This window comes from Dendropsophus ebraccatus, chromosome 4, assembly GCF_027789765.1.
Source record: "Dendropsophus ebraccatus isolate aDenEbr1 chromosome 4, aDenEbr1.pat, whole genome shotgun sequence".
NCBI lineage: Eukaryota > Metazoa > Chordata > Amphibia > Anura > Hylidae > Dendropsophus > Dendropsophus ebraccatus.
This window is the reverse complement of record NC_091457.1, coordinates 80,842,188-80,859,486: the sequence shown is the minus strand read 5'-3', so window position 1 is coordinate 80,859,486 and position 17,299 is coordinate 80,842,188. Positions and strand designations below refer to the sequence as shown.

The 17,299-nt window shown below is 41.1% G+C and overlaps 1 protein-coding gene across 4 annotated transcripts in view; it reads right to left on the bottom strand.

Moving 5' to 3' along the window:
- Positions 1-500: 500 nt before the first annotated feature.
- Positions 501-17,299, bottom strand: part of PLCG2 (phospholipase C gamma 2) — a 132,223-nt gene continuing 115,424 nt past the window's right edge. Inside the window, exons 28-34 of one of the 4 annotated variants that reach the window (XM_069966155.1) lie at positions 15,639-15,778; positions 15,425-15,539; positions 12,830-12,997; positions 12,354-12,442; positions 9,679-9,845; positions 6,433-6,477; positions 501-3,012 (exon numbers count right to left, since the gene is read on the bottom strand). In XM_069966155.1, the coding sequence (XP_069822256.1) occupies positions 6,441-6,477; positions 9,679-9,845; positions 12,354-12,442; positions 12,830-12,997; positions 15,425-15,539; positions 15,639-15,778 (716 nt within the window). In that variant the 3' untranslated portion in view covers positions 501-3,012; positions 6,433-6,440. Of the gene's footprint in view, positions 3,013-6,432; positions 6,478-9,678; positions 9,846-12,353; positions 12,443-12,829; positions 12,998-15,424; positions 15,540-15,638; positions 15,779-17,299 lie in introns of those variants that run through there. The other 3 variants (XM_069966156.1, XM_069966154.1, XR_011362581.1) reach the window with 3 other exon arrangements.

Below are 17,299 nucleotides of genomic sequence, written 5' to 3'. Positions count from 1 at the left end.
TATTAATTGCAAAAAAAAAATAGAAAATCTGTGTAAAACTGCATATGGTTGTGTTGGGACTGACCTATAGAATAATAGTATCATGTCGCTTTTACCGTATAGTGCATAACGTAGACACAGGAACCACCCAAAAGTAGAATTAAAGGTGCCATTACAAAGTACACCTATTCCTGAAAGAAACAAGCCCTTACATGGCTCTGTAGAAAGAAAGTATTATAGCTCTTAGAAGAAGAGGAGGAAAAAAAAGGAAAAGGCAAAAATTTAAATTGGCATGGTCATTTTGGGCTGGGTCTTGAAGGGGTTAAATACAGTTTTCTCATACTTCAATACCCCTTGGTCTGGGCCTTGAAAACCATTTTAATTTGTCATGTGGCCCCATGGGAAAATTAATTGCCCACCCCTGCTTTAAACAGTTGATGGATTTGTCTAAAGTGTATTTTGACCATTAGTCTACAACCACTTGACCTTTTATGAACAAGACACACACATGTACATGCATATATATTTATAACATCAGTGTAAATCTTTTATTGAAAACCAATTTACTCTTTTGCTTTTAAAAGTTGACAAATCTTTGCATGCTAAAAATGAAATGATACAAAAAAACAAACAATAAACATGTGACCATAGTATACCCTAATATCCCTGTATTACACGGCCCATGATTGTTGTAGGGGAGCGCATTGTACACAGCTCATGAATTGTGAGGCAAGGGCAGTACAGGCATTTATACAGAATATATTAACCTTATACTTGCCTATCCAGACTCCCCCGGTATCCTGATGCCTTTTCCTCACCCACCACAGCCGCTGCTGAAGCTTCTGTAGCCCTCTCTAAAGTCACAGGCCACTCAACCAATCACCGACTGACAGGACAGCAGCACCACCGACAGTAATTGGCTGAGCAGCCTGTGGCTACAGAATCTTTAACGGTGGCTGTGGTGAGCAGGGAAAAGGCAGCAGGACACCAGGGATCCTGGACAGGTAAGTATAATCTTTATTATTTCCTTTACACTGTCATCAGCCATTGGCCATGCACCACCATTACACGCAGCTATGTACAGCAAATAATTTTTACTTGCTGAAAGACAACGATCAGCCAAGGATCGGCTCTTCTGCTGATTGTGGTCTTTATTACATGAAGCAATTACACCTAAGGCTACTTTAACTGTCTTTGTGCCTGTCCGTGACATGAAGGCAACACTGTAGTCATAGGATAGGGATTTTCTTTCTAGGTGGCTTTGTAAGTCGAAAAAATTTTGACGCCTTAGGGCCCATTCACACGCAGTAATTCTGGTGGAGTTTCAAGCGGAGCCTGCACCACAGACTCTGCTTGAAGTTCTGCCTGTCTTATTCATTGAATAGGACAGTGTGAACGGGCCCTTATGATTAAAGGTCAGTTACTGTATATTACAGTTATATGTCTGAGGCAAAACAAACACAGCTCTAGAGTGAGGACCTTGTTTTTCAGCTGCCTAGGAAGTGGAAAAGAGTACAATGCCTGAAATCACATACAAATATTTAAATTTTCTTTTTAATCCCAAACACTTTCACAGCTAGTCTCTTCAGGCTCTCAGATATGTTGATATAGTAAAACAGATAACATACAATCAGATGATACTTTCACTCATCACATTTCTTTGAGGGAGTGAAATGTGGCATAGTGGCTTCTTGTTTAAAAAGTGGAAAAAAAAAAAGTTTAAAGAATGAAAAATCTTGTGGCTACCAATCAGAATCCATGATAGATTCGGCATAGAAAATAAAAGCCAAGCATGGCCACTTGCTTTCAATTAAAATTCTTAATATGGAATCAGATTCCAAATTTATATTTTCAGCTGCGAGTTAAAAATAAAAACATGGCTCCCACTAGATTTACTGTACATGGACTACTGTGACTAGCAATAATGACTGGGGGCTCACCACATACCTTGTAAACTGGCATATACAAAAAGGAGAAAATACTTCTTAGAGAGGGAATGTTTGAAAAAAGAATAATTTATTCCCCATTGCAATAGGTCATTGACAATGTTTTATTTTCAAAGTGAAGTGTGGACAGCCGTGAGCAACAGGACACTTACACTAGGCCATCTTGTATTTAAATGGTGTATGTTCACAGCAAGAGCATTTGAAAGGTAACACGATGAAAATAAGGACAGAAGGAAACACTTTCACATATATAATCAAAGAAAATATTACTTATGGTATGTCAGTGCAGCTATTGAACTATAGATCTGCCACATTACCAGAAATTATGGAATACACAACCAAAAATATATAAAGCTTTGTGAGTTACCAGCAAGGTTTTGTGAGGTTCCAGATTGTTACAGCCCCCTTATGAAAATAATAGTCAAACAATTGAGCTTCATGACTCTTTGGTTTGTTGCATCTATGTGTTTTATGCTATTTTTTTATTTTATATTACCCCTAATATTCTTTCCACAGGAGTTCTTGATAATGGAGGGTCCCATATTGGTATCTATGGGCCCATAGATGAAAGGTAGGTTGGTTTCTATTTAATTGTATGCTCTGATTACATTTCCATATTTAAAAATTGCCCAGTCCTTCTATGTTTTGCATTTCTTATGCCCTTATGCCAGTGGTTAGCACACAAAACAAATCAGGTCTACATAATAGAATATATTGGAGAGCACCATCTGAGCATAGCAAAAAATTCAAAGCAAAGCACGACACCTATCTGGTGTAAGAACACATGATAATCCAGTATGAGACAGTGAATTCTTCTGATCTTCAGGCATTCAAGTTCATGTAGCTTAGAACTGTATATTTATTAATACGATAAGAATCCTTATGGCACTGGCCGTGCTATAGTAAGTTTGTAGTCGCCATCTTTTGTGAACCATTTACATGCAGGCAGTGTCCAGTTATGGTATCCATTACTAATAGGTTTTCCCTTTAAAGAGCTCTTTTCTTCAGTACACAAGGAACATGTCCAGTTATGACTGACAACTGTTATGAATAAAATCTGCTATTACTGATACGTTTCTCTCCTAACCTAAAAGAGAGGGAAAAGCAAGGTTTTAGTTTACAACATTGTAACCTAAGGAAATAATCCTGACTTCCTGTAAGGTCATGTCTTATACTCTAGTCACATTTACCACTGTGTATTAGTTCCCTGTACATGTCACATTTGCTGCCCCCTGTTGGCTTAAAGGGAATGTGTCATCAGAAAATGACTTATTGTTTAAAGTGACCCACAATAAGCCCCCCAAACCGCTTGTACCTTCGGATAGCTGCTTTCAATCCAAGATCTGTCCTGGGGTCCGCTCAGCAGGTGATACAGTTATTGTCCTAAAAAACAACTTTTAAACTTGCAGCCCTGTGTCAAATTGGCGTGGCCTAGAGTGTCTATGCCCTAGGCTTTCAACGCCTCTTTGTCCCTTCACCCTGTCCTACTCATCACTAGGAACGCCCCTGGGAAGAACTTCTCCTATTCCTCACTTGTCTGAACACTGCACAGGTGCCATAACGATCCAACACATGTGCAGTGTTCAGATAGGTGATGAATAGGACAAGTTTTGCCCAGGGGCATTCCTAATGATGAATAGGGTGGGGAGGAGGGATGGAGAGGCGGTGCAAGCCTAATGCACAGACACACCAATTTGACACAGGGCTGCAAGTTGTTTTTTAGGACTGCATCACCTGCCGAACGGACCCCAGGACAGACCTTGGATTAAAAGCAGCTATCCGAAAGTACAAGCTGTTTGGGGAGGGCAGATTGGGTACAGAGTTCCTTTAAATAATGTTTTTATGTTAGACATTTTTTATGAATTTTTGGTGGTGACTTTTTTAATTTCCACTTTACTATCTATGTTATAAAATAATCCTGAGATATTGCAGTTTTCGTTTTCACCACTGGGAATAAAACTAATCTGAGACTTCCAGGTCTGTCTGTGATGATAAGATAAGACAGCTGTAAAGTGATTTGTACAGCATTGCAGTAACATGATATAGAAGGAGACAATAGCAGCTCCCTGTGGAATGACCTTTTCAAAGGTCACAGAGCACACTCAGTGAAGTTTCACATTCATCTCAAATGGACATAGTCTGCCTATTGTTGTCTATGTCCATGAGCCTTGCTGTAAAGCATGTCACTAAATGCTGTTAAGAACAGCCCAGACAATATGGCAGCCCCCGTAACAAAAAGTGGGAAAAAAAAAGAAATAAAAAAAATAAAGTCAGAAAATAGAAACATATTAGAATAAAAGAACAAGCTTTAGTATCTGACTCTACCCAGTAAAAGAAAATTTAGGTTACACATTCCCTTTTATACAGAATATTGTATACTCCCATGATTACTGAGAATGCAATACAACTGTATTAGTGAGGATGAAGAGAGACACAAGAGATAGGGGCCATGATAGCACCTGCTGTGGGTGCTCTATGGAGGTGCCAAAGTACACATTTATGTAGTCTGCTAATTTTTAAAGTGTCACTGTCGTTTCGCTAAACTTTTGACGTGTCATAGAGACATGTCAAAAGTTTTGATTGGTCCGGGTCTGAGTGTAGAGCCAGGAAAAGACCATACTAAGTGCAGTCCTCTCCTGACTCTTTGTCAGTCGGGCTTGTAATGGAGCTCTATGGAGCCCTTATGCTGTATCGCGGTCCTTTCCCCACTCGTTCTCCTCATCGGTACGGGTCTGAACACTTGTATCTATGACATGTCAAATGTTTTGCAAAACGACAGTGACACTTTAAAGTACAGGGGTGTTTAGCTCATGAGATCAATATATGACTTAGAATTGCTGAACGGTATTGACAATGCCAAAAAGGTGCATAATGTAATTATGCAACAGTGTCATTATTCCCTTATGGTTCATTATGTTTTTACACATCTATAAGAGAAAAGACAATGTGAAGAATAGTAGAAAGAGAGATGTATGTAATATGTATTGTCATTAAAAATGTAAATCGCTTGAATAGATTATTATATTTTAAAACTTCAAGTGACACAAAAAAAAGGGTCTCTGAACACATCAGTAACGGTATGCTCACTGATGTTTGGACCAAGGCTTAGTGAATACTAAGAACTTTCACTGTACCAGACCTTGAGTGGCTATATACTGGGCTATAGACATTTAGGACAGGTGGGACCCGCTGTCTGTCAGCTAATCGGTATCAATGGGAGGTTTTTTTTCCCTGTGATGTTTTACTGAAAAGCAGTGTTCCCCTTCTGTGTTTTAGATGCATTTGAACTGATCGTATACAGTATTCATAATATGAAGATTGAAACACTCCAAATGTAATGGCAAAAGCTGCGAGTCAGTACCCATATCTGTAGACTGTGAGTGTAGGCTTTCTTTTATCAAATGACCTTTAGATATTTGCACTTGGTACTCCAAAGACTGTGTTGCATACAAAGCTGCAATGTAAATGTAGCACAATGTAATAATGATACAAGTACTGTTACTATGGGCACAGTTTTCCTCTGTTTTAAACTCTCTGAATTTGTCACATTTTAATGTGACAAGACACTCGTCACATTAAACATGGTGTCTGATAAGCCTGCATTATGTCATAGAGCAGGACAAGCTGAGAAGATCAAGCCTACTCGCATCTGGGCCTGGAAGTCCATTAGGCAAGACTGGCAGCTAGCTCTGTATGCATTTTCATACAGGTGAAGCTGTCAGTTTTAGGCTATGTGCACACTTGGTATGAGACTGGCCGTTCTGTGACCCGGTCTCTGGCCGGATCATCTCTGCCGGTGTCTTTTGGTAAGGGGAAGAAGAGGTACAGGTTTGTACGCCGTTGGGTGTCTCTGACCAGATGAAGTGTATCAGAGGAGCAGGAGCAGAGAGACTATCCGGTTACTTGTAAAGTGTTTTTCTTAAGGAGAGTACACTCAGGTGCGTGCCGCATTTGATTACCAGTGGCTGCAGAAGTTGGATGCAGCCCTAAAGCAGCCAGGAAAACATGGAGAGCCTGACCATTTAAAACTTTTGACACAAATGGGTAGAGACCTGCCAATCAAACTCATTAAGGAAAAAATAGCCAGTGGAGAGGCATCCTCCCTAACTTTTTACCTATTCCCAGCTTGTCTGCATTGTGGGGAGGGTGCTCATGCCTGTTTCATGCTGCCTTTTGTTGGAGTAAAATGATTTCCGCTTAAAGGGGTTATCTAGTGCTACAAAAACATGGCCACTTTCTTTCAGAGACAGAACGACTCTTGACTCCAGTTCAGGTGCGGTTTGCAATTAAAGGGGTTATCCAGCGCTACAAAAACATGGCCACTTTCCCCCCTACTGTTGTCTCCAGTTCAGGTGCGGTTTGCAATTAAGCTCCATTTACTTCAATGGAACTGAGTTTCAAAACCCCACCCAAACTGGAGACAACAGTAGGGAGAAAGTGGCCATGTTTTTGTAGCACTGGATAACCCCTTTAATTTTAATAATTTTTCTACAATATAAGCCTTTACCTTAGAAATCAGGAGAAACTCGAGGGTTGATCTTTCCAATTCCTGCTTTGGAATGAGAGAGAGATAAGGAATAATACTAACAATTTGTTAATTTCCCTGCTTATAGCAAACATTTACTATTCATTCCACAGCCTAGCTGCAGACTCATAATAGTTACCTCCAGCCCACCTTAAGGCTACAAACCCACTTGGCTGGTCTGCAGCGAGACTTGCTGCAGATCCCGGCCCTATACTTTTAATGGCAGACAAACACGCAGCAGGGATGTACATCCCTGCTGCGAGTTTGTCTGCAGCCCACCCCATTAACCCTGCTGGAGCTGATACTTCACCTGATCCCGGCTCCGGCGGTTCCCGATGTCTTCCGCAAGCCGGAGCGGGGACCAGGTGAAGTATATGCTCCAGCCAGCAGGCCGCCCGATCGACCACCCCCCAGCCCCCCCCCCGGCAACAACGCTCGCACGCCCCCCCGCAGCACCGCTCGCTTGCACGCGACCCCCCCCCCCCCCCCCCGCAGCACTGATCGCTCGCACGCCCCCCCAATCGCCCCCCGGCAGCACCAATCGCCAATGGGGGGGGGGGATCGGCCGGCCGGGGCTGCAGGGGGGCGATTGGGGGGGGCGTGCGAGCGGTGCTGCGGGGGGGGGGGGCGTGCAAGCGAGCGGTGCTGCGGGGGGGCGTGCGAGCGGTGCTGCGGGGGGGGGGCGGCCGGGGCTGCGGGCGGCTGGCTGGAGCATATACTTCACCTGGTCTCCGCTCCGGCTTGCTGAAGACATCGGGAACCGCCGGAGCCGGGATCAGGTGAAGTATCAGCTCCAGCGGGGTTAATGGGGTGGGCTGCAGACAAATTCGCAGCAGGGATGTACATCTCTGCTGCGTGTTTGTCTGCCATTAAAAGTATAGGGCCGGGATCTGCAGCGAGTCTCGCTGCAAATACGCAGCGAGGGGACTCGCTGCAGACCCGCCAAGTGGGTTTGTAGCCTTAATATTCATGCACTACAGTAAATGTAGCATTGCTGTGAGAGTTATTGCTTAGAAGGCTATAGAAGTTTTCTTCAATCCAGTTACAGCTAAAGTTATGTAATGTTTTTAAAGTGAAACTCTGGTCTAAATTTATTATTTTTATAGACAGACCCCAATGTTGTCAGTTTACTTATTATATTTTTTCACTGTTGTATTACATGTATGAACAGTCCTACTGCTTTCCTATGTATAGACAGCAGAACAATAACTGCATTGTCAAGGCTGGATAAAAGTTATAGCAATAACACATGTCATTGGCCCAACTAAGTCATATGAGTGGGCAGAAAGTGTTTAATTTGTGCTTAGTTATTGTTTGTTGGTCATGCTGCCCACATTACTGGTAATATTTAATATGTGATGGATGAATTGCGGTATCTCTTTTTTATATAGTTTAATGTTAATAACAGTATTTAAAGACAAACATCTTGTTGGTGATGCTGTTTAAAGTAGCCAATTAGAAAAAAAGTAAAGTGATGCTGTGTTTGTGTTGTCCTAATGTGATGCTTATATTCTGTGCGTGTCTATATATAAAAACTGTGCTTGCACTATGTCTTCTCCTTTATTCTTTGAGTAGAAGGATGGAAGAGAACCCAGCTGCAGATCGCCTATTACCTTTGATCCTGTGGATTGGAACTTCACACCTACAGTAACCCACAGAAACTTTGTTGAGGACAACAAACTATTATATTTTGCATCCACCGATCTATTTATTTTGTATTTTTTTTTGTACTGGAACAGAGTTAAAGTGACACTGTCACCCCCTTTTTGCATTCTGACATCTACATAGGTATAAAGGGTAAATTTAGTGGTTTTCATACCTTATTTTATATCATACGTCATGGTGCTTGTTCAAGTAAAAAGTGATCTTTTATCAACTGCGGATTGTGTTAAGTGGGCGGGGCCTCACAGCATTTGCGCCACTTAGCCCCGCCCACAGTAGCGCTGTGAGTGGGGCTAAGTGACGCAAATCCTGAGGCCCCGCCCACTTAACACAATCTGCAGTTGATAAAAGATCACTTTTTACTTGAACAAGCACCATGATGTATGATAAAAAGGTATGAAAACCGCTAAATTTACCCTTTATACCTATGTAGAGATGTCAGAATGCAAAAAGGGAGTCATCTGGAGTAGGTCTAAGGCTAGGTTCACACTGCGTTTTTGCAATCCGTTTTTTGCAAAAAAAACGGATGCATTTGTGTGCATCTGTTTTTCCATTGACTTCCATTGTAAAAAAAAAAAGAGCGGATGAAAATGCATCCGTGTTATTGAGGGACACAAACGTAGCTGACACTACTTTTGTGTCCGTTAAAAAACTGATCCATTTTGATCCATTTTTCTTTACAATGGAAGTCAATGGAAAAACGGATCAAAACGGATGCACACAAACGGATTGCAAAAACGCAGTGTAAACCTAGCCTAACTCTATTGTTTTATTTTATTTACTGAATAATTTTATATAAATATAACCTGTATTGTACATACATATATATATTAAAAAGTGCTGTGGAATCTGTTTGGCCTATACAAATAAATATTATTATTATTATCTTGTCTGTGTCTTGTGTTTGAACTGATTGCAGTTTCAGTCTTCAGGCTGGGGCCAGCCTGTTAAGAAGTCGGATCCCTCAAAAGGCAGGCACAGTTGGCTAGAGCAGTGTCAGGGCTTCACCTAGTCTGTGTATTCTGTGTCCCCCCTGACCTGTTCCTCACAGGTAACATGCTAACATGGGGACTGCCAGCTACATCACACTGTCAGCACCTGACATATATAAAAGAGAAAGCAGGAACAATATATAGTTGCTTTCTAGCAATCTAGTGTTACCAATAATAATAGATGAAATATTCAGATGCCACCACTATCAGATTTAAATGCAACCACCAGTAGAAGACTGATACCAGTACCAATAAAACAACCACCACCAGACAAGTGAAAATGAGATCTCCTGTAGCTGTAAACCAGACTCTGTGTAAACTAGCATGTTATATAGGATAACTACAACACAAGTAAGTCACCACAATCAAGGACAGAGCAACTCTTTTGAGTACCAAGTGCAAAAGAATAGAAAAGCAGCTGCCACCACCAGTGTAAAGCATTTGGTCTTGAGGCAGTATCGGCATGCATACATAATTCAACTGTTTGTAGATAATCCTCTTTTCTGACTTTGTGGTCCTGATTGACCCAGGCTAATAAGATGACACAAAAAATGCATCTTTTTTCAGTGCTTACCTCTTCACAGGCTCTGGGATTGTAGCACCTCTGCCATCAACTCCATGTTGCCTCGCCATGGGTTCTCTGTTAGGGCCCACTCTTACAGTCCTATGTGTGTCATATAATGCCACTTCATTATTATGGCCTATCATTCCAGATGATGAATACAACTCTTCGCCCATTCCCTTAAAGAAAAAATGCACGGTTATCCATACCTACTAGTAAAGTACACAACAGACCGGCAACATTTGTTAAAATGTACCTCCTGCCAGTTATTTTGACTTGGGAAGTAACTATTCCTGTCAGCTATGTTCTCGGTCATCGCAACAGTCTCCCAGTCACAAAAGCTGGAAAGTCTACGTATGTAAGGCTTCTCATTCTGCTTTTGCCTTTAACTCTCCCTTGCAACCATTCATTGTGAGACAACTCATCCTCTTCTCATTCTTCTTACTATACAGACATCTTTATAGTAGGGATGTTTGCAGACATTCTTGTGCATATAGCACCTCCTGGTTTTGAGATGATGGAACATCGGAAAATCTTAGGTTCTATAGAACTCGAACCTTGTAGAACCTTCCACATTTGATTCCCGATGCCTTCCTGGTCTATGGGGAAGGAGGAGACAGCCCGGGTACCGCATGGAATTCCGGGATTCATCCTAGGTAATGGGCTGTATCCCGGAATTTCAGCGGTACCCAGGCTGTCTCCTCCTTCCCCACGGACCGGGAAGGCATCGAGAATCAAATGCGGAAGGTTCGACAAGGTTAGAGTTCTATAGAACCTAAGATTTTCCGATGTTCGATTTTGTTTGGGATATGAATGAATGGATAGGAATGAATATACCTTCATAGTCAATTATATTTGTGCATATTATTGCATGCAAAGTAATTGGGATATTTTACTATATATTTTACACATATTAGTACATGTGAATATATCAGACTTTGGAATAGTGACATATTGTTGACCTTCCAACAGCCTGCAGTTGCCCTTTTCCTGTCTACAGACTCTCTGTAAGTGTTCAGGAACTTCCTCTGTCGGCAAAATGTATTTACTATAAAAATACATGGGAGAAGGTGGGTGAAGCTGCAGTATCTCCACATTTTAGTGAAATTCAATCAACTCAACTAACCATGGATGTATTCTAATGTGATATATCACTTTCTTAAAGGCGAATCTATCTAAATTCGTGTCCTGTGTGATTGAGGTTTTCTTGGTGGTGTTTGGACACAACAACACAACTAGGTTTGTCAGAATTCCTCATTTATTTAATCGGCTGGTGTCCCTGTCAAAATATGAATTCAGTTTTAGGGTGCTTTCACATGTACAGTATCGCATTAGATTTCATGCTGCAAATTCCGTAGCAAAATCTGCTGTGATACTTTGTACTGTTATCCCCCTTAACCCACTGCTGCCCGGGGTAATACATTACCTTCTTGAGCTCCAGCTTGCTTGTCTGGCTCCCTGACGTCCCGCTCAGCCAGTCAGTGCGCTGTCCCGCTGCAGCCACTGTTTGGCTGAGCGGGATGTCAGGGAGCCAGGCCAGAGCGCAGACTGGTAATGTATTACCCCGGGCATCGGTAGGTTAAGGGGGCAGGGGCTACATTCTCGCAGTGTAATGAAAATCCGCTGAGAATGTAGTGCCATAGGGAATGACAGCACACAGAATCTCAGAAGATTTCGCTGCAGAACTCAATGTGAAATCTGCTACAATAATGTATGTGTGAAGGCACCCTCAAAATCTTTTTTTTTTTTTTTTTAGGAGCTGTAGAGAAGAAAGTTTTCCATATCCAGTATAATGTCTGCACATCAGTTTGGATAACTACAAATCTGCCTTGTAAAAGCTTCAAAGTTGTTTAAGATTTACTAAAAGATTTGATTAAAAAAAAGCTTCCTATTTGCATCGGTATGCAGAAAAAAAATTAGATGATATTCTTTAAAAATTACCCAATTTTCCTAAATTAACAATGTAATCAAGAGCATAATGTAGACTTTGTTGGTGTTTTCAACAGCTTTTTGCTATCGAGGCCCAGAAATATCTGTTTTTCAAGCCATCTGTAGGCCTTTATGATCTTACATATCCCATCTAAGTGTCTGCAGATGTGCTTTTTTATCAAAGCAGACCTTCTATTAAATTATAACCGTTTATTGAGGCGGTTTCAAGTCACAGAACAGATGGATTGGGCCGTTGCTCATGCTTTAATTTTACATTCATATTGCATTGGCAGAATGTTTGACTCTGTAATGGTCGTAAAGATTCATGGTTCACCATAGATTCATGAAAATATTTTCAGACCCTCCTCCTGGTGAATAAAACATCCTATTTAAGATATTTCAAAAGACAATGAGGATGATTGATGGCCCTTCCCACCGGCTGCCCCTAAGAAAAGAATGTAATGTATGGAGATTGTATGGGATTCAGTACAGCAATATTGGCTTCATTCTGTTGTCTAGACTAACTGAAAAGCTTCCTGAATTGGATGGCATATTCTCAGAGATCCCCCAACAGCATTCCCAGAATGATTTATTTTCCCCTCTTGGCTGCTTCTGTTCTCTTTTCTACACTACAATCCATGTCTTTATGCAAAATACATGAATGGCATCACCAAAAAGTGTAATGTATAAGATGACAGTTGATGACAGTGACAAGTGTCACAATGGCAGATTATAGTCTACACTAGTTTACAGCTTACCAGGTTTTTTTGTATCTGACAGTAGACCAGAAGGGAAGCCAGTTCTATATTTTCACCATATCCATTTTTAAGTGGCACTGACCTGTAACCTGAAAAGAATATACCAAGTACAATCATGATTTGTGGACATTGTTTAATGTTTTTTTTCTGTTAATACATAAACATAACTGAAAAGTACTTGAGGTGGGCTGGCCCGCCCCCAGTGGGAGGAACCCCCCGCCTCTTTATGATGCAGTGCTGTTCTATCCATGGGCAAAACGTAAAGCAAATGTACCTGATGGTATATTTGCTTTAAAGTATTGTGTTGACATTTTTTTATGCGCCTAACTGATTGTGAAGCAGTTTTTTAGACTGTGCAGTTCCAAATCAATTGTTGCCAAAGCATTTCTTACATTTAGGAACTATTTAAAATTAATGTAACTATGAAAGCTATGCTACGTTATATATATGTATATATATATATCCTACATATGTACCTGTCTTCAGTCCCTTTAAAGGAAATGTACTTTGCGCCAAGAAGTTGGGGTCACTGAACATATCTTCTTCATACACAACAAACCTGAGGAATGCCAAGTCTGGTTCAAGGATCTCAAACAAGGCCTGCTGCTGAATAGCTGTCCACACAGGGTTTAGGCCATTGTCATCTAAAAAAAGTTGAATACAATTTTGTTAAACTTTTCCATCCTTTTAGAATTTCTGGTTCAATCTTTTTTTATTAGAAATTTTCAATATTTTTACAAGTAAAACATGTACTGTCATTAGAGCAAAAGGGGATAAGGTCATAAGACTCATTAACAGGGCTGTGGAGTCGGTAAGCCGCAGCTCCAACTCCTGCTCCTTCACAAATGGCCAGTCATACCAGGGGAGTTATTTATCACACTGGCTCAGCAGCTTCTCCCTAATGTCCTACATGATCCTGAGGCGACTTCTGAGTGAATAAAGGAATATAAACGGATTCTCCTGTGTGTGCAGTGGATGCAGCCAGTCTCCAGCCTCCATGTCCTGAACTACTCACAGCTAGACTAGATGGAGCAGGTGGTCTTTTCCTGCTGACAGTCTTCTATGTTTCTAACTAAATATTCACCATACTTAAAGAAACACTGCTAACAATGCCAGATACCTGTAATATAGAGGTCAGCCATAGTGATATACAGGGGTCACACATAGTGATATAGAGAGGGGTCAAACAGTGATATAGAGAGGGGTCAAACATAGTGATTTAGAGGTCACAGTGATATAGGTCACTGTGGGGGCATGCAATAGCACGCGCACACACACACACAGCCTGCTGCAGCCATAGCATACACACACACACACACACAACCTGCTGCAGCCATAGCACACACACAGCTTGCTGCAGCCATAGCACACACCACACACATTCCACTTTCTGCGGCCATAGCACACATACACCCAGCCTGCTGCAGCCATAGTGCGCACACACACACACACACACACAACCTGCTGCAGCCATAGCACACAAACACACACACAGCCTGCTGCAGCCATAGCATGCACACACAGCCTGCTGCAGACATAGAACACATACAACCTACTGCAGCCATAGCACACACACACACACACACACACACAGCTGCAGCCATAGAACACTGAAGAAAAACACACAATCTTCTCCCAGAGAGAAAACACCACACTGAGGACAGAGGTTACTGCTACACTACTTTTTTTTCTCCTCCTCCTTTATATTACACAGGATATCTTCATATTACACTGCTGCTCATATACAGTCATCCAGCACCCAGGAAGAGAACAGCACAGATCTCCCCCCACACAATGGACTCTTCCAGCTCAGAAACAAACTGCCAAATAGTGACCGACAACTTTTCCATGACCACCCTTATGTAATGGGTGTGTAATAGTGTCCTATTAGAATGTTGCTCATAATATATATTTATACATTCATATCAAAATTCAATTCTACATTTTTTAAAGATTTTTTTAAAGCTGGAGTCAGAGTTGGTACATTTTTTTCCGACTCCGACTCCACAGCCCTGCTCATTAAAGTACATTGCAACTAAAGAAAAAAAGAAAGTGCAGTACATACGTACAACGTAAAACTATAATTTGTTCACTGCCACCAAAGAAATTTAGAAAAAACAGCTGGGGTAGCTTATTGTTAGAAGCAACATGGTAAAAAGCTAATTTTGGAAAGACATCATAATAGAAGTATATACAGAGAAACAAAAGCAATATAGGAGTGACATAACAGTGTGCACTGTCTGTTATCGGTTTAGGAGTTAGAAGAGGTCATGAGAGGGTTGGGCACAATTAACAAAATAAAAAATTATCTTCTATACGTGGAAAAGTTAAAGGGGAATATCCGACCAGGGAAAACCATATATAGATCATTGCAAATATATAGAAAACAATAAAGAAGCTATGCTTACCCCTCCACGCTCCCTTGATGTCCCCCTACAGCATCTCCGAGTCCCCTCTGAATGCTCCCGCCTCTACATCTGAGATAGACTTGCCTCAGCAGTGACAGCCAGCTCAGCAAATCACTGATTCAGACAGGACAGTGCCAGTGATTGGCTGAGCAGGCTATCGCCACTGAGACAGGTCTGCCTCTGGAGTGGAGGCAGGAGAATTCAGTAGAGACAACATAGCAGGATACCATTGGAGTGCGGAGAGAAAGGCATATCTTCTTTATTTTTTTTCTATATACCTGCAATGATATATATAGTTTTCCCTAGCCGGATAACTCCTAATTAATAGAACATTTTTTTTACTTGACAGTTGCTTTTTGATAATCTCTTCATTGTATAAAAATCCCAACGTGGCACTCATCATTAAAATAATTTATTTCTTCATGGGAAAGGAGGAACACAAACAAGAGCATGTGTGGCTCTCCCTGTAGCCAACAGCCATTTTGTGTGGCTATGTGCTTAGAAATTATTTTTAGATTGTGAGTGCCACTGAAAGATTTTTATTCTGTGGATTGTTGTTAGCTGAGCACCATTGAATCTGGGAGGGACTTCTGTGCATTGCTGGGTTCTTACTGCTGGAGAATAGTGCTGATGTTATATGCTTGCATTTGGTCTGTTACTCACCAACTACAGTAGTACGGAACTTATTGTTGTCATATTCTCCCCCACATATCTCTACTTCTACAAATGGACAGGCAATACCACGACCTGGCTTTGGCAGATGACGAGCTCCAATGACCTAAAAACATACACCACTGGTTTTATCTTTCTCATTAGTTTCATGTATTATACAGACTTTAATTCAAATGTAGATTATGCTCCACTTAATCTATTTTACCTTAATGGTCAAAACCATTTGTCCTCGTCTTTTGGAAACACAAGGGTCATAGGAGTCTTGTCTCATACACTCTGGTTGTAAAATATACCCACATTGGCCATTGTGAGAGAACATGGCGTGATTTATCTGTATGTATCGATCTGGAAAAAGAATAGAATGCAGGAAGTTATATTTGGAGTAGAGTCTTCTTTTCCAATCCAAATTGTCATGGGCCGTATAGCTCAAGTAAACTGGCATGGGCTGTGTGATATGTGTCCACTAAGGATCAGACTGCTAAAAATCCAATTTGACCTAAGGGTCTATAAAGTATGAGTGCTGTGGTCCCCTACAAAAGAGCATTGCATTGTTAACTAACAGGATCGGGAATAAAAGTACCATCTGTTTTTTGCTTTTCTTTCTACTCATTCCTACTGCATCAGCCACAAACCTAATACTTAGAGCCAGATACTGAAACATATTCTTTTTTTTCTAATTAGTTATTTTCTAATTGCAATTTATTTTATTAGTAGTACATTATTATTTGGGCAGCCACCTTGACTGAACTGTTTAAACAGCATTTAATGATATGGTTTACAGCAAGCTTTATGGACACAGACACAATTGCTTGGGACACATTTGTAAACATGCTCTGTGACCTTCGCAGGGTAGAGAAAGCTGAGCTTCCTTTGTTTGATTTGCCTACTGATGTTACCTTTTAGTGTAAGGGTACATTCACACATACTGTATCGCAGTGAAATCAGCTGCAATACTGTTTACGATTAAAGTCTGCGAGAATATAGTGCCATGGAGGTCACAATAAAGAAGGGGATATAATCCCAATAATCTGAGCCCCAGGAGTTACAGAAAGGTATCAAGGAATACACAGTGCTGAGACAAAGCCCGTAACTTAATAAATATTGTAGGTTAAGTCTCAGTAACAGGTGTATAACTAAAGGGGCACATACAGACAGAGATACAATTTGTTACTGCACCACTGAAGACCTGTATTCCTGCTACGGCAAGAGACCCAACAAGTGTTTCAGGAGTGGGGCCGCTGACAGACAGCTGATAAATCTGGGACTATGTCTGACCCCTATATCACTATGGCTGACCCTTATATCACTATGGCTGACCCCTCTATATTACTATGGATGACCTCTATATCACTATGGCTGACTCCAATATATCCCTATGACTTACCCCTCTATGACTATGGCTGACCTCAATACCACAGGTATCTGGTATTGTTAGCAGCTTTTTGTTTGTGTATGCTGAATATTAGCTAGAAAAATAGAATATTGCCAACAGGAAAAGACCACCTGCTCTATCTCGTCTAGTTCTGAGTTGTTCAGGACATGGAGGCTGGAGACTAGCTGCAACCACTGCACACACAGGAGAATCTGCTTAATATTTATTTACTCAGAAGTCACCCCAGGATCATGTAGGACATTAAGAAGAAGCTGCTGCACCAGATTTACTTTACACTAGGTGGACAAATAAGTCACTTGGTGTCTGACTGGCCATTTATGAAGGAGCTGTAGTCAGAGTCGGTCCCGAAAAAATTAAGGAACCAGAACTGCGGCTTACCGACTCCACAGCCCTGTATTATATATATAAATATACTATAATATACTGTATTCTTACACTAAACAAAAAATCAATGTTGGGGCTCCGTATGATAC